Below are 17,460 nucleotides of genomic sequence, written 5' to 3'. Positions count from 1 at the left end.
CCATTGCACTCGCCCTGCCATGCCTGCGTCGTCGTCGTCGTCGGTGGGTGAGAATGAGAAAATTGCGAATGAGATGCACATGGTGGCAAGGTCGTGATGTACGCGTTGATGATGCGGATTATTACCTTACCTACTCAACACCGGTGGCCTGGTCACTGGTGGCTGCGATGCCGATGGCGTTTCGCTCTAGTTATCGTGTAGTTTTTTTTTTTTTTCGCCAACGACAGAAATATTGTATTGCTTTGTCAAGGTTGTTTGATGGATTAAGGGAAGTTGTGCACAATGTTGGCAATGGCGAGGTTTGAATGAGTCCTTTGTATGTATATTGTATATGTACTCGTACATTCGGTTTCATTCAACTTGACCCGTGGGAACTTCGCCGTGTTGCCAAATGTAAAAATGCACTAAAATTTTTCAATGATTCGTATATGTAATTCCGAAATATTTCGCATCGCCCACCCCCTTCCGTTCTCTTAAAAATCCCAAGTGTTGAAGAAGTCTTGCTAAAGTCTCGCTTTTTTATTTCGAATTTTTGTCAGACCACGTGAATAAAAATCAGTGGAAATCATCAAAAAACTATCAAGTTTTGAGTAAAATTTGGCAAAAATTCGGATGAGAAAGTCTTGAAAATAGGTTGAAATTATTTTAAAACAACACAATGACTTTTTAAAATTAAAAAAAAAACTGAAATCACTGAAATTGCAACAAAAAATATACAATTTCAGTAAGTAAATTTTATTTTATCAATTATTTTTTGGAATAAAATTGTTGTCTTGAATTAAGTTCTCTTTCCGTCTTCCACTTCAAAACGTTTTCTTAACAAAACAAAAAAAAAATCATTGAAATTGCAACAAAAAAATATAAAATTCCAGTAAAATGTTTCTTTAAATCGTTTTTTTTTTTTTTTGAATTGAGTAACTTTTTTTCTGTCTTCCATTAAAAAAAAAAAAAAAAAACAACATCGAAATCATTGAAATTGCAACAAAAAAATTTAAAATTTCAGTAAAATGTTTCTTTTTATTATTCATTTTTTTTTTTGAATTGAGTAACTTTTTTCTGTCTTCCATTTAAAAAAAAAAACAACAACATCGAAATCATTGAAATTGCAACAAAAAAAGTAAAATGTTTCTTTTTATTTATCTTTTTTTTTTCTTGAATTGAGTAACTTTCTTTCTGTCTTCCATTAAAAAAAAAAAAAAAGAAACATTGAAATAGAAATTGCAACAAAAAAAATAGGAAGTATCAGTAAAATGTTTCTTTTTATTAATCTTTTTTTTTCTTGAATTTAGTAACTTTCTTTCTGTCTTCCATTTAAAAAAAAACAAAAACAAAAACATCGAAATCATTGAAATTGCAACAAAAAAAGTAAAATGTTTCTTTTTATTAATCTTTTTTTTTTCTTGAATTGAGTAACTTTCTTTCTGTCTTCCATTAAAAAAAAAAAAAAAAAGAAACATTGAAATAGAAATTGCAACAAAAAAAATAGGAAGTATCAGTAAAATGTTTCTTTTTATTAATCATTTTTTTTTCTTGAATTGAGTAACTTTTTTTCTGTCTTCCATTAAAAAAAAAAAAAAAAAAAAAAAACATTAAATCATTGAAATTGCAACAAAAAAAATGAAATGTTTCTTTTTATTAATCATTTTTTTTCTTGAATTTAGTAACTTTCTTTCTGTCTTCCATTTAAAAAAAAAAAAAAAAAAAACATCGAAATCATTGAAATTGCAACAAAAAAAGTAAAATGTTTCTTTTTATTAATCTTTTTTTTTTCTTGAATTGAGTAACTTTTTTTCTGTCTTCCATTAAAAAAAAAAAAAAAAAAAAAAAAACATTAAATCATTGAAATTGCAACAAAAAAAATAAAATGTTTCTTTTTATTAATCATTTTTTTTCTTGAATTTAGTAACTTTCTTTCTGTCTTCCATTTAAAAAAAAAAAAAAAAAAAAAAACATTGAAATCATTTGAAATTGCAACAAAAAATTTAAAATTTCGATTTGAGTAACTTTTTTTTCTGTCTTCCATTTGAAAAAAAACATTGAAATTAAAATTGCAACAAAAAAATAGGAAGTATCAGTAAAATGTTTTTTTTTTTATTATTTTTTTCGAATTTTTTTTAGTAAAAATTTTTATTTTGAATCAACTTTTCTATTCGCCTTTTATTTTAAAATGTATGGTAACATTTCTTGGTTTCCCTGTGTTCTAAATAAATTTTGACCCTTCCCTTTCAGATTGTGCTTTTTTGTTCTTTTTTTTTTTTTATAATTAGTTCAAAATTTGAGATATGTTACCAGTTTTCGATCTGTTTCAATTGTGTGTGTGTGTGTTTTTTAAAATTATATTCAATTTATTCAACACTATTCAGAATATTATGGAATATGTTGGAAATAATTAAATTTATTCATTTTTTGAATGACATCGCTGCTTTTACTGACGTTTTAATGAGATTTTCTTTTTTTTGTCGAGTTTGTTAGGTTTTTCTTCTACCATATTTATAATCTCAAGAAGATTGAGAATAAAATAAGCAATCGACCGGATTGTATGATTTGCTATGTAAATTAATCGCCTATTTATAGAACACCTTAAGACATCGATTATAATAATTTTTGCTTTAGTAATCGCATCATCATCAACGTAGGTAGAGAGGTACTCGCACCTACAACAATGACACTGGCGAGGAATAAAAATATATTTAAAAAAAATCAGCATTAGAAAAAAGAAAACCCATTCGACGATTCGGATTCGAGAGTTATTTATAAACGATTTCATAAATTTCAAATATGAATCATTTATATTGTTCAAATTAGCGATACCTACGTCGCGTCGCGTCGTCGTCGTTGGTTTGCTGCTTGGATGATTTAAACATTATAACGAACTCATTGATGAGAAATTTCTTCGAGCTACGTACTTAGGATTTTGTGCTGACTTACCTATGTATGTATGTAGTAGTTATCGATTCCGATATAGGTATTCGGTCAAATATTTACGTCACAATGTCAAGGTTTTCTCAAAATAGGTTGATTTTTGAGCGAAAATAATAGCGTATTTAACGAACGATGATTGATACTCGTATTCTTATTCTCGATCTACATACGTATTCTTCCAGTCGACTAATAGTTGTTTTTGGTTTTTTTTTTAGGTGACCTGCGAATACTACTTTTTGAAAGGCGCTTGTGTACCGAGTCGAGTGCATACGGTTGTCGTATCTGTCCAGCATTCGGATAAAATTACATTAGAAGATTTAAGACAAGATGTTATGGAAAAAGTTATCAAAGCCGTAATTCCAGAAAAGTATTTAGACGAACGTACAGTATACCACATTAATCCGTGCGGACAATTCGTTTTGGGAGGACCGCAGGTAACTAAATTCGTGTTTTACGAGTAGCAAATTTAAAAATACTAATATTTTTTGGCGTATTTGAAAATGATGTTCCTTTTTTGGAAATTTTCAGTGCGATGCTGGATTGACCGGCAGAAAGATCATCGTTGATACGTACGGTGGCTGGGGAGCCCACGGTGGAGGCGCGTTTTCCGGTAAAGACTTCACTAAAGTAGACAGATCAGCTGCGTATGCTGCTCGTTGGGTTGCCAAATCGTTAGTTAAAGCGAAACTCTGCAGACGATGCTTAGTACAGGTGAGGAAGACTCGACGAATAACTTGATAAGTGTACCGATGAGCTTACAAGGAGATATTTTGAATTGGTACTTTTTGGTTCGAAAGAGTATGTTCGAAGACCCTCCCCCCCCCCCCCCTAAATATAAATTTCAAGCCCTAAAATCCATTTTTGAATTTTTGGAAATTTAAAAAAGCTGTTTTCAAACTTTTTCGTGATGGAAACATTTTTTAAGCAAAGTGAACCAATGTCGTTATTTCTGAATAGGTCTTGTTTTCCACAAAATCACCAAAAAGAACCCGGTTTTTTATCAAAATTGTCAAAAAATACCAACTTTGTGGAAATTGCCAAAAATTTCTTATTTTTATCGAACTAGCGAAGAATTTTGAAATTTTTTTGTTCAATACGTTTGAAAAATATCGATTTTTGCCTTAACTGGCCAGAAAGAAGTCTATTTTTATCACGATAGGTAGTCAAAAAGTTTTTGAAGTTTCTGGAGATATGTCAAAAAATCCTTTTTCTTCAAAACTTTCAAAAATATTTTTTTAAAATAATAACGTCAAAAAATCCTAGTTTTTTTCGTTCAAATTTCGAAAAATAATTCAATGTTCTGTCAAAATTGCCACAAAATTATCATTTTGAAAAAATCTTAATTTTTTGTAAAAGTTTTCAAAAAGATCCGTTCTTTGTCATTTTTCAAAATTGTCTAATGAAAATTCTGTTTTTTCGACGAACTTGTCAAGAAGTCTTCAATTTCATGGCGATTGTCAAAAAGTTTTCATGCTTTCTGAAACTTGTCCAAAAAAATCCTATTTTTTTTTCAAAAAGTTCTGCTTTTTTCCAAAATCTTCAATTAAAAGTACATATTTTTTTTGAACCAACAATGCCAAATAATTATGTTTTTTTCGCATTGAAAAAAATTTCAATGTTTTATTAAAATTGCCACAAAATTATTATTTTGAAAAAAATGTAAAAATTTTCACGAAGTTCCTTTTTTTTGTCAATATTGTTGAAAACTAAGTCAAAAAGTCTTCGTTAATGTCGAAATTATCAGAAAATATTGAATTGAACTTGAAGAACATTGGTTCAAGTTGCTCAAAAAAATTATATTCCTTGAGAAAGTTTTAAAAACGCCCTTAAGGCAATTTTTTCGAATTTTATTAATTTTCAAAAATTTGCCAAAAATCCAGAACATAATTATGAAGTCTGAATTTTTATTTACGGTGGTTTTATGAGATGCGGGTTCGATCTAGCTGGATTTCGTTCAAATCGGAAAGTGCCAATTCAAAAGTTTCTTATGTTGGAAAAAAATGAAAAAGCTCTGCCATCGATTTACGTTGCTTGACTGTGAAACAATGATCTTATATTGAATTTTTGTTACAGGTATCTTATGCCATTGGTGTTGCCGAACCTATTTCTATTACATTGTTCGATTACGGTACTTCGAAGAAAACGCAAAAAGAATTATTAGATATCGTGAAGAAAAACTTCGATTTACGACCTGGTAAAATCGTCAAGTAAGCGAGTTTCTTCTTTATTGTTTTATTCGACTACTCAAATTGAAGGAAAATTGGTACTAAATTGTTGTGTGTTTATTTTGTTTTTTTGTTACAGAGAACTTAACTTGCGTAATCCTATCTATCAACAGACGAGCACTTACGGTCATTTTGGACGCGATATATTCCCTTGGGAGCAACCCAAGCCCTTAATCGAATGAAAGTTTATCAGAACGCCATAATCTTGAAGACTACAGCATTTGAAATGCTCCGGTGGTGATAAGGTATATAATAATTCGACCTGGATGTTTATACAGATCATATTTTTTCTAGATTTTTACAAAATTTACCAATTTACCCGGCCAATTTTTCACATTTATCCTCCCCCCTCTTTTTAATCACCTTTTTTTTTCTATACTTATTGTAATGTTTCATGACCGTTGTATGTTTTTTTTTCTTCTTTTATTAGATCGTGACTGCGTCATATATATATTTGTATTTTTCTCAAGTTCATGTAGTATTTTTCTGTCCGTTCTGTATTTTTTTTTCCTCTTTTTTTTTCTTCTTGTAATTCATATACGTAAACGTTGATGGTATTAACCGTAATTTTTTATTCCACGAGTTTGTTGCTGAATTAGCTAGGTAGTAACTGAGACCATCACTTGTTCATTTCTTTGTACGAATATAATAAATTATTCAAATAAAACGTATCGTGTTTGATTTTACGTTGGTAATCTTAGATAATCCTATGCAAAATTGGCATTTTTTTGGATTTTTTGATTTTCAAAAAAAAAAAAAAACGAGTAAAGGGTCGTTTTCGACTAATTCGAACAGGCCGAGTCTGAATCCGGTGGCCATTTTGGTCGAGGGACGCTGCTTCAGTGCGAAATTTTGAATATTTCACCGAATACGAGTCTGATCGCAAAACAAACGTCATTTTTAAATTCAGCTTGCTGAAATTAGTCAGAAAACAACATTAAAATTGCGAAATTTGGCAACTTTTTTTCGAGTCATTTTTGATGTCAAAAAAGGGCGTTTCCGAGAGAATGCAGCGCTCTGGTTAAAATCTGACGTTGGAAATGAATTCGCCGTCCCGAAAAACCCTCCTAGCCAAATTTCCAGCTCGATTGATGACAAAAAGTTTTTTTTCCAAAAAAATGTATGAACGTACCCCTTTGGATTTTTTGGATTTTTATGATTTTCAAAAAAATCGAGTGAAGGGTCGTTTTCGACTAATTCGAGCAAGCCGAGTCTGAATGCGGTGTCCATTTTTGTCATAGGCCCTTCCTTCAGCGGGAAATTGCGAATATTTCGCCAAATACGAGTCTGATCTCAAAACAAACGTCATTTTTGAATTCAGCGTGCTCAAGTGAGTCAGAAAACGACATTAAAATCGTGAAATTTGACAACTTTTTTCAAGTTATTTTTGATGTCAAAAATGGGCGTTTCCGAGAGAATGGTGCACTCTGATGAAAATCTGACTACGACAATGAATTCGCCGTCTCAAAAAACCCCCCTACCCAAATTTTCAGCTCGATTGGAGGTCAAAAGTTTTTTTTCCTAAAAAAGTGTATTGAACGTACCCCTTTGGATTTTTTGGATATTCAAAAAAACCGAGTAAAGGGTCGTATTCGACTAATTCGAACTAGCTGAGTCCGATTCTGGTGTCCATTTTTGTCGTAGGCCCTTTCTTCAGCGGAAAATTGCGAATATTTCGCCAAATACGAGTCTGATCGCAAAACAAACGTCATTTTTGAATTCAGCGTGCTCAAGTGAGTCAGAAAACGACATTAAAGTCGCGAAATTTGACAACTTTTTTTCAAGTCAATTTTGATGTCAAAAAAGCGCGTTTCCGAGAGAATGCAGCGCTCTGGTGAAAATCTGACGCCGGCAATGAATTCGCCGTCCCAGAAAACCCCCCTAACCAAATTTCCAGCACGATTGGCGACAAAAAGTTTTTTTTTCCAAAAAAATGTATGAACGTACCCCTTTGCATTTTTTGGATTTTCGTGATTTTCAAAAAAATCGAGTAAAGGGTCGTTTTCGACTAATTCGAGCAAGCCGAGTCTGAATCTGGTGTCAATTTTTGTCGAGAGACGCTGCTTCCGTGAGAAATTTTGTATATTTTGCCGAATTCGAGTCTGATCGCAAAACAAACGTCATTTTTGAATTCAGCGAGCTCAAAATAGTCAGAAAACGTCATTAAAAATGAAAAATTTCACAACTTTTTTCCAGCTCATTTTGAGTCTAAAAAATGGCCAATTTCCAGTAGAAGGAAGTGTCGTGGCGACAATCTGACGTTGGAAATGAATTCGCCGTTCCAAAAAACCCCTATAACCAGATTTTCAGCTCGATTGGCGACAAAAAGTTTTTTTTCCAAAAAAATGTATGAACGTACCCCTTTGGATTTTTTTGATTTTCAAAAAAATCGAGTAAAGGGTCGTATTCGACTAATTTCAGGTCGCCAAGTCCGAATCTGCTCTCCATTTTTGTCGAGAGACCCTGCTTAAGGGAGAAATTGCGACTATTTCGCTAAATACGAGTCCGATCGCAAAACAAACGTAATTGTTGAATTCAGCGAGCTCAAATTAGTCAGAAAACGTTCTTTAAAAATGCAAAATTTGACCAATTTCATCCAGCTCATGTTGAGTAAAAAAAATGGAAAATTTTCAGTGGAGAGAAACGTCGCGTCGTGGCGACAATCTGACACCGGAAATGAACTCGCCCTCTCAAAAAACCTCTCACGCCGAAAATAAAAAATTATTCATCGAAATTTAATCGTAAATGAGTTGAATTTTCGGCCACAGGTTTTTTTTTACAAATGGGAATTCAATGCCGGTTTCTAATTGCCCCGACGAAGCGCTGTTGCAGAAATATGATTCCTACGATGAATTCGCTCACCCGAAAAAAAAGTTTTTCTGCCCAAGAATGGAAATGAATTCACCGTTTCGAAAAACCCTTCTGGCCCAAATTTAGGTACACTCGATTTGCTCCAAAATACAAGGGTTCATTTTTTTGAAAAAAAGTAGCGCTTATTCGTATTTACGGCAAACTGGTTAGGCAATTTCATTAACACGTTTATTGCGCATCAATGAACATCCTTTATTTCCTGGTGTGGTGCAAAGTGATTTTTTTCAATTTCTAAAATTGGATGTAATTTTCGTTCTCAAGTGCCTTCAATTAGCAAGAAGCAAGAAATCGTTGTTAGAATATGCGAGAGAGAGACCAACGTAGATATATATGTACGAGAGAAAGAAGAATAGAACCACACCGTGGCATGGCCAACAAACGAGTAAAATATATTTCAACAAGATAAAGATAACACATACGAGAATACGTACATGAATAGGTACGAATAGATAGGTACACAGTACCTTGCACGTAATAACTAACACGCCACCTCGAGTTTGTGGCTTATGAACTTTTATGCTAAAATACTTCAATAAAATAATACATTACAACATATTTGAAACAATTTAAAACCAGTTAAAACATGATAAAATAATAACACAATTCGGGATAAAATTTACACAAATAGGTACATACGACAAGATAAAATTACAACGAGATAAATAAATTGGTAACAAATCAACGAATCAGTACATCAGATAAGATATTTCAATATACACCTAAATCGGATCTAAATTTAACAAATTTATTCTTATCTAAGGGTTTCGTAAAAGTATCAGCGATATTATCAATAGACGCCACCTCGCTAATTACAATTTCCTTTTTTTCAACGTAATCTACAACGAATCTCTTAGCAATATCAATATGCTTACTTTTACCCGTAAAATTACCATTGTTACCTAGTTGTCTTGCACCTAGATTATCTTCGTAGACTTTGATTTTTCCTATCCTATCACCAAGACCAAATTCGCTAATCAGCCACTTGACCCATACCACCTCCTGCACTGCATCCGCAAGTGCGTAATACTCGGCATGAGTTGAAGCACGTGTCACTGCTCCCTGCTTCAACGATTTCCAAGAGATAGGATTCCCAAATAGGCGAATAACAAACCCTGTGGTGGACTTTCGATCGCCTATATCTCCGGCGAAGTCCGAGTCTACAAAGACATCAAGTACCTCATCTTGTCGACGTGAATAATTCAAAGATAACGCTCGAGTATGATACAGATATGAAAGTACACGTAGAGCGTATTCAAAGTGCTCTTTGGTATAACCTGCTTGCATTCGACTAAGATAAGCAGTACAAAAAGCGATGTCAGGTCTTGTTGCTGCAGAGATGTACAATAATGCACCAATTAGATTTCTATAGGGCAAATCACAATCCGAATCAACCTGAGCAACCAATTTTAAACCTGTTTCCATCGGAGTATTGAAACGACCAAATAAAGAACCATTAACCCTGTACTTTTCTGCCAACTCTTCGATGTATGCACGTTGGCTCAATTTCATACTATTTGAATCTCTTGTTATCTCAATACCAAGATAATTTTTAACTTTGCCCATTACTTTCATCGAGAATTTAGCACACAACTTTGACTTTAAGTATTCAATAAATTTGTCACTATCACCAGTTACCAGAAAATCATCAACGAAAATGACAAGAAAAACCACCTTTCCATCCTTTACCAAAATATACACGCATTTTTCCGTTTCAAAATTACGAAAGCCCAATGACTTGAGATATTCATCTAAATGTTGAAACCAACACCTAGGACTCTCTCTAAGACCATACAATGCCTTCCATAGCCTATACACTTTTTTTCCTTCTCGTTTTTTGAAACCTTTAGGCTGTTCAACGTAAACTTCACTTTTTACAGTACCATTGAGAAATGCACTATCAACATCTAACTGCTCAATTTCCCAGCCATTTATTTGAGCAAGCACCAGTACACTTTTCACTGCTGTCATACTAGCCACAGGCGAATACACACTCTCTTCTCCGTTTTCCTCTTGCTGATATCCCAATACCACCAACCTTGCCTTGTACTTACCATTCCACTTACGACTGTAAACCCACTTCACTCCTAAAGCTTTCTTTCCCTCAGGTAAATCAACCAACGACCAAGTCTCATTTTTCTCTATATTTTCCAACTCTCTCTCCATGGCTTCTTGCCACTTTTCCGAATTTTCATCACCAACAGCCTGTGAATAGGTCTGAGGTGCCCCTACTTCAATGAAATAGGCAACAGGCTCTCCATACCAATCTGGTTTTCTCTTTTCTCGTTGAGACCTTCTCAGCTCGGAATTCTCACTCTCTGATCTTTTTTTTTTTGGCGTTTTTTCCCCAGAAACAGACAATTTAGGTACACTTTCTTCCTCCTCATCATCAGTATCAAGATAGACGATCCTACTTTTACTACTATCGATTATTTTCACATGACGACTTATTACAATTTCACCAGCAATTAAAACTCTATACCCAGTATCACCATACCCAACAACTGTACCTTGTACACCTTTTTTCGAAAATTTATCAACTCTTTTCTGGTCAGGTACACGGACAAAACAAGACGAACCATACAATACAACATTGCTGAGATCTGGCCTCCGACCATGTATTATCTCATAAGGAGTCACACTCAATTGAGAATTTGCCATTATTCGATTACCCAAATAAACAGACGTTTTGACAACCTCAGGCCAATATTTTCTATCCAAATTTGACTCATCAAACAGGCACATAGATCGATTCATAATAATCTGATTATATCTCTCAGCTACACCATTCAAAGCTTGAGTATATGGAGGTACCTTCTGAATTTTGAAACCTTTCTCCTTCGCAAAATAATAGAAATGCTTGTTGATATATTCCCTACCGTTATCACACCTCAGATACTTGATTTTCTTTCCAGTCAGAGTACACATAGCATTATAATAATGCTGAAAACACTGTAAAACTTCATCTTTCGACTTAATCGTATACACAGCAACATACTTGCTGAAATCATCTATAAATGTAACGAAATATCTCTGACCTAAGTATCCGAGGGTGCTGTGAGGACCACTGACATCTGTGTGAACAATTTCCATAACTTGACGAGCTCGAAACCTACAATTTTTTTTAAAAGGCAATTTTTTCAATTTATTTCTGTCACAGATATCACAGTTTACGTAATCGCTAGGAATTTCATCAGGAAGACCATCATCAGCTTGCTCCCTACACAAAGTTCGTAAATCAAAGAAATTAACATGCCCAAGTGCTCTATGCCAAAATTTCCTATCTTTTTCCACAGACGCAACATTTACACAACTATCCAAATCAGAAAAATAATCACACTCGATTTCGTAAAGTTTCCCTGATTTCCGACCAATAGCAACCATCTCGCCATTCTCATCCGTAATTTCCACTTTTCCTTGACCAGTCAAACAAAAATACCCAGCATCATCGAGTTTACCAGAACTAAGGAGATTATAAGGCACTTCTTCAACAAGCAGAACATTTTTCACTGTGCATGGCACTACTTCGGAACCTACTCTAAATTCGACATTAATTGTGCCTATCATTTTGGCACTCAACGGATATTCGTCACCCATTTTTACATTGATAGGTGTTTTTAATTCAATGTATTTTGAAAAGTACTTTTTATCATTAACAAGGTGATCCGTACACCCACTATCCAAGAGCCATTTCATTTGGCCAGTTGAACTAGAATTTACGACACAAGAATTATTAGACACATCATGAGGCCCTACCTCAACCAAAAACGTTCTAGGTTCCCTTCTACGATTATTTCCACCATTATTATCGTAATTATTCCTACTATTATCATTATTTCTACCATTATCATAATTTCTACCATTATTACTATTATCAAAATTTCTACCACGATAATTATTACTTCTACCCCTCCGATTGTTACCTCGATTAGAATTACTCCTCTGCCAACAATCTTTCTTTAAATGACCAGGTTTATGACAATAATAACAAACACGATTACCGGATTGACTAGAGTGATTCGATTGATGAGATCTGCCTCTTTGAGCTTTAAACACCTCGGCACCTTCTACTCTTTCTTCAACTTCTGATTTGGCCGCAGATATAGACGACACTGGTGTACTTGATTTTTCTTTTGGCTCATTGGTAAGTAACTTTGCGCCGTGCGTGATAAACTTGGATTGGACATATGACAACTTCGATTTTCCCTCTGGTAAAACATCAACGATATCCGAAATATGGCCCATCGAATCTGGTAACTTTAATATAAAGCTATGGAGCTTTGACTTTTCGTCCATAGGTTTACCAGCATCTCGGATTTTATTTACAGCCGTATTGAACTTGGCAACGAAATCGTTGGGAGTTTCTTTTTCCGGGCAAAATTGTAACATATTTAGCTCATGGACAGCTAGGATCTGAAGAGCATCATTTTGCTGCTGATAAACTTCATCTAATCTGGTTATCATACCAAACGCAGTTGACTCGTTCGAAATTAGCTCTAGTAGATTATCTGACAAAAACCTTACGATAAAATTTCTCGCCTTTAAGTCCGCCTTCTTATCGTCCGCCGAAGTAGGAGCCTCAGTGAGCCATTTTTGCAACTCTTTTTCCTCAAGAAACAGCTCCAAACGAAAACGCCAGGCAGAATATCCAATGCCATCGAAAAGAGGAACCGGTGATCTGTCGTTTGACTGAGACATATCGCGACACACAGTAATACCAATACGTAAATCGCGTAAAACGAGTTCAAACTTACAAAAAGCTCATATTAAAACTGCAAAAATTCACAAAATACTCGCCAAAACCGCGAAAAGTTCAAAAAGTTGCACTTTAAAACAAGTTAACGCTCGCTACCATGTTAGAATATGCGAGAGAGAGACCAACGTAGATATATACGTACGAGAGAAAGAAGAATAGAACCACACTGTGGCATGGCCAACAAACGAGTAAAATATATTTCAACAAGATAAAGATAACACATACGAGAATACGTACATGAATAGGTACGAATAGATAGGTACACAGTACCTTGCACGTAATAACTAACAATCGTCATCTAAAATTATTTATTTTTCCAACAAAAATTTTAGGTCATTTTTGAGCGAAAGAATTTGAGCAGTTTTATGGAAATAAATTCGCGGATTTTGATAAAGGATGGGCTGGCGCTCACATTGGACACCAGATTATTCGGACTCGGCGACCTTTAATTACGTAGTTGAGAACCATCAAGCGCAAATTTGATATAATTTCTGCTACAGGGTGGGCCTTCAATAATGAAGAAATAAAATTTAAAAATAAGCATACCTACTTATCATTTTGGGTACCTATTCAAATATAGGTTTTTGAATCTTGAAATCACGAATTTGACCTGGTTGAACTCTTTATATCCTCCTTTAATTAACCAAAATTTTACAACGCACAATTCAGTTATTCAATACCTACTGATAAAACTTGATATTTACGAGATACGTTTACCTTTACACAATGAGTATTATATTGTTTGACTATAAATGGCAACGAATTTATACAAGAATTATTTTAATTAGCGTTCGTTAATTTTAAAATTTCACGATCTGTGCGAACGACGTCATCAAACATCCACTGCAATATATTTTTCGATTGTTTCGCCCGTTCCAAAAGCCACGCATCAGCAGGATCATTCTTCTTTTCCAACGATGCTATTCGTGCAGTGCACGTCTGTTGCTCTTTATTTATCGCTGATTTCAGGCTTTCAGTGGAACACAAACGATTCAGGCTGGAAGTCGAAATCTGGTCCTGTAAAAAGTTTAGATCACAGTACGTCGTTGATTTTATTTCAATCTATATCAATCTCAATGTAATTTTTCATGAATTATGAGAGCAAAGCGAGGAAGTAACTTCATTAAATCGTTAATTTTTCTCTAAATGATGAAAAATTAGTATCAATCGATAGGGAATTTCATTGGCTTTAATTTAAGACTAATTAAAAGTTCACCCGAACTCGCGTACAATCGAAAAATTTGCCGTTTTTTCACGAAAAATTGTATGCATTCTTTTTCATATAGTTAATAAAACACTTTGGGCCAAAGGAACCACTTTACAGCCTTATTCACAATTCACTTTCTGCACATAAAATTATAAACGAATAAGTAGTCAAATTGAAATTACTTTTTGACTAGATGGTGTTCAATAGCTTACTTTTTTTACCTTCAAATGTTGAAAATAAGGTGCTCCAGAAAATCAAATTTTAGTGGCCTTAAAGTACCTCAATTTTACAGTATTTTTTGGCCTTAGTGGTTCCTCTTGCCCGAACTTCCCTTCGTTATTTATTTGGATACATGGTACATTCATAGGTACCTTTAAAAATTCTTTCAACGAAGTCAAATCATAATCCGTGTCCATCATTTCTTGCAAATAAGTTTCATTTGTCGAGTTTTTTAGGCATTTTGTATTGGTAATCATCTTACAGATCCCTGAAAATGCATTCAGTAGACAAATTTATAAAAATAACTATAAAGAAATCACAAGAAAGCAGATGTCTCACTTGATGCAGTGTTCTTCTTAAGCAAACGGCGTTGGCGACTCCTATTCTCTAGAATTTCGTCCCGGTAGGAATGCAATAACGCCTTTAACTTTGACGGTTTCTTTTCAGCATTCAACTTGAAAGCCGCTGTAACCGGTGCAGATGATTCTGTCTTACTAAATCTGCCATCATTCTGCAAGGTTCGATTAAAAATTACCAATAAATACAGACCTTTATGAATTTAAAACTTACATTTGACCATCTCATTTTACCTGATATAAATCGACATCGATCGACAAATTCATGCTATCATCGACCGCGAAAACGTCATCGTATTCGTCTTCGCCGGCTTTCTGAGTAACCAGCTGTCGCGATGAGGCAGAGGCAGAATCATCAGTCTCCATTTTAAGAACGGTAGCGAGTCTCATATTCTCCTCTTTAACCTATAATCAAATCGACGTTATTACCTCTTCAGAATGCGATGACAGGAATTTCGTATATCGAGATCGAGCGAATAATTACGTACTATAAATGTGGTACAATCCAGTCTATCGAAGCTATCCGGCTCATCTTTGGGAATTTCTTTATTTTTCGGCAAGAAAAAATTAGTGAAAGCGGCGGCAGTTTTTTCTTTCTTGATATTCTTTTTGACGTTTTTGTTCATCTTTCTGTCGTTTTTCTTCTTCTTTTTGTTTGCGTTCTTCTTCCTTCAACTTACGCGTTCTCCAGCTCAGATCGTGCACTTTTTACATTTAAATATAATTATTTATCTGCCTGTATATTTTAATTTTGTACTCGAATTAGTCGAATTCGAATTATATTTCAAAAAATTAATAATCGCACTCACGCCATAATAAAAGACAAAAGTCGATTAGATAGGTTATCTATGACTCACGCACGCTTCCACTAGGGTACTGTATAATGGGTATGATCGACGTCAGTCATTTTGGTTGTCTCATGTCGTTGTGTACAATGCATCGATAGTAAATGTGGTATAAGTGTGGGTGAGACTTACTCACACTTATACAACATTTACACGCGAGACAACCAAAATGGCTGACGTCGATCATACCCAATGTACAGTACCCTACTTCCACAGATCCACGTGGTGTAGTCCACACACGCACTCTATGCGCACTCCCGAACGATTCTAAACAACACGTCTGTTGAGCATCAATGAGCAACCTTTATTTCCTGGTGTGGTGCAAAGTGATTTTTATTTTTCATTACGAAATTATATTGAAATTTTGAAAATAATTATTTCGTAGACTGATTGATTTCGTCATAGTTTTGAAAAACCAAAACACGAATCATCCTGGCCATCGAGTTATGTTATGTGATCGCCGATCGGTAAAATCTGATTCAGTACACTGTATAATTATTCAGGTTGATATCAACTTCAATTTCCCAATGAGATCCGAATTACAAATTGAAATATTTCACTTCATCAGTTCATCTTCATTACGACTCTTCAAAGATCTCTCTAGATTTTTTAGAATCCAAAATTTGCAAAAAATCGTAAACTTGAAAAAAAAATCTGTATAATTCTGTAAAGTCAAATCGAATTTAAACCCCAAAACTTAGAAAACACCTGAAACCGTTCTTGCGACGAATTTAAAAAAACACTCGGAATAAAAACTTAGGACTGTATTTATTGATGACGAATGTTGAAAATAACATATAAGAATAAAAGGCGACAGCATTAAAATTAACATTAAAAATAAATTAAACTATCAGTACTGATTCACCTCAAATATCACGATATAATCCGAACAAAATATCATTTGCAAGCGCGAAAAATAGTAAGAGTTAGCGCGAAAACAGCCACAATGGTATGGAATACTTTGCGAACGGTATCATCTTTTTTCACAATAATTACCGGCGATGCTGAATCTTTCGGCGCCGATTCTAGTAAATTATAGTACAGAGTTTCCGGCGATAGTTCAGACGCGTTTATTTTTTCAACCCTGCTGACTACTTGGTATTTGCAACATGGATCGAATTGCCAACTAATCATGTATAATCCAGCGCAAAAAACGCTCATCACGGTCAGTGGTACGGTTACTGCGTAATGGTTTCGGTAAAAAGCGACGTCTGAAAATGTAAAATTGATACAATTAGATGAAACTGCTACGTATAATTAATAATAATACACAGATAAGTTGAAAGGTTTGTTTTATGTAAAATGCTTACTAATGCAAATAGAAGGTATTCCACTAATAACAGCTATTCTGTGCAAATAATTTCCAACTTTGATCCAGTGAACGGTTTCTTCACCTAATCGTACCGGTTCGATGACAATTATATCGCAGTTATTATCTAAAGCCTTTTCCAATTCTTGTTCGAAATATTCGGCCGAATGATCTCCATCATTAATCACTCTAACTACCGGAGACGGTTGAGGTGCACTCATCGTTCACCTGTAGCAAAATATCACCGCATTAAGTATCAAATTCAACTCGTTGTTTTCATCATTCGATAGCGTACAAGTTATTATTCAATATTACTCACCTTCTCTGTCAGAATGGAGGAAAATACAAGTATATTAAACCTGATTCGCTTAAATACCGCACTTTGAACAATTCCAGATATATTTTTTCACGTATTTCGAAGTTTCAAGAATGATTCGCACGATAAAACGCAAATAGTTATGCAACAGATTGATACGTGCATCCGAACACATACACCGAAAGATTACCCAGATTTCTTCGTTCGCTGCAGGAAAACACCACGATTGTGTAGTTTCGTGATCTTGCTAGAACGGGTAGTTGTTTTCTAGCGATAAATATTCAACGAAGATGATTATTCCTACATTATTCTCACGTTTTCGCTTGCATATTTTTCAATAAATCTGAAATCTTCTCATTGTTATCATCTTCGAACTTCAAAATTGATAACTTGCTAGCTTTTCAGAGCCCTCTACTCTTACAAGCGTGTACTAATAA

At 34.2% G+C, this 17,460-nt stretch overlaps 3 protein-coding genes across 5 annotated transcripts in view; 1 reads left to right on the top strand and 2 right to left on the bottom strand.

The window, feature by feature from the left end:
- Sam-S (S-adenosylmethionine Synthetase) overlaps nucleotides 1-5,814 on the top strand; it is a 60,538-nt gene extending 54,724 nt beyond the window's left edge. For both annotated transcript variants that reach the window (XM_065364491.1, XM_065364492.1), the window contains exons 6-9: nucleotides 3,138-3,356; nucleotides 3,451-3,633; nucleotides 4,996-5,129; nucleotides 5,227-5,814. In XM_065364491.1, coding sequence (XP_065220563.1) covers nucleotides 3,138-3,356; nucleotides 3,451-3,633; nucleotides 4,996-5,129; nucleotides 5,227-5,329 — 639 coding nt within the window. In that variant the 3' untranslated portion in view covers nucleotides 5,330-5,814. The remainder of the gene's footprint in view (nucleotides 1-3,137; nucleotides 3,357-3,450; nucleotides 3,634-4,995; nucleotides 5,130-5,226) is intronic.
- Nucleotides 5,815-12,947: 7,133 nt separating this feature from the next.
- LOC135845817 (uncharacterized) lies at nucleotides 12,948-15,588 on the bottom strand. 2 transcript variants are annotated; one of them, XM_065364655.1, is made up of 5 exons: nucleotides 15,042-15,446; nucleotides 14,788-14,958; nucleotides 14,537-14,708; nucleotides 14,350-14,465; nucleotides 12,948-13,788 (listed from the first exon to the last, which is right to left on the bottom strand). In XM_065364655.1, exons 1-5 carry the CDS (start codon nucleotides 15,177-15,179, stop codon nucleotides 13,552-13,554), a joined length of 834 nt encoding a protein of 277 aa, XP_065220727.1. In that variant the 5' UTR covers nucleotides 15,180-15,446; the 3' UTR covers nucleotides 12,948-13,551. The 2 variants fall into 2 exon arrangements, with proteins under 2 accessions (XP_065220727.1, XP_065220728.1); XM_065364656.1 differs by lacking the exon at nucleotides 14,350-14,465 and having other exon boundaries at nucleotides 13,648-13,788; nucleotides 15,042-15,588.
- A 559-nt stretch (nucleotides 15,589-16,147) lies between these two features.
- Nucleotides 16,148-17,408, bottom strand: Pmi (Transmembrane protein Pmi). Its single transcript, XM_065364658.1, has 3 exons — nucleotides 17,027-17,408; nucleotides 16,709-16,935; nucleotides 16,148-16,609 (listed from the first exon to the last, which is right to left on the bottom strand). The coding sequence occupies exons 2-3, from the start codon at nucleotides 16,926-16,928 to the stop codon at nucleotides 16,296-16,298; spliced, it is 534 nt and encodes a 177-aa protein (XP_065220730.1). The 5' UTR covers nucleotides 16,929-16,935; nucleotides 17,027-17,408; the 3' UTR covers nucleotides 16,148-16,295.
- Between the last annotated feature and the right edge of the window lie 52 nt (nucleotides 17,409-17,460).

Source organism: Planococcus citri, chromosome 4, assembly GCF_950023065.1.
Source record: "Planococcus citri chromosome 4, ihPlaCitr1.1, whole genome shotgun sequence".
NCBI classification, from domain to species: Eukaryota; Metazoa; Arthropoda; class Insecta; order Hemiptera; family Pseudococcidae; genus Planococcus; species Planococcus citri.
Note: the sequence above shows the minus strand (reverse complement) of the source record. Positions and strands in the feature narration are given on the sequence as shown.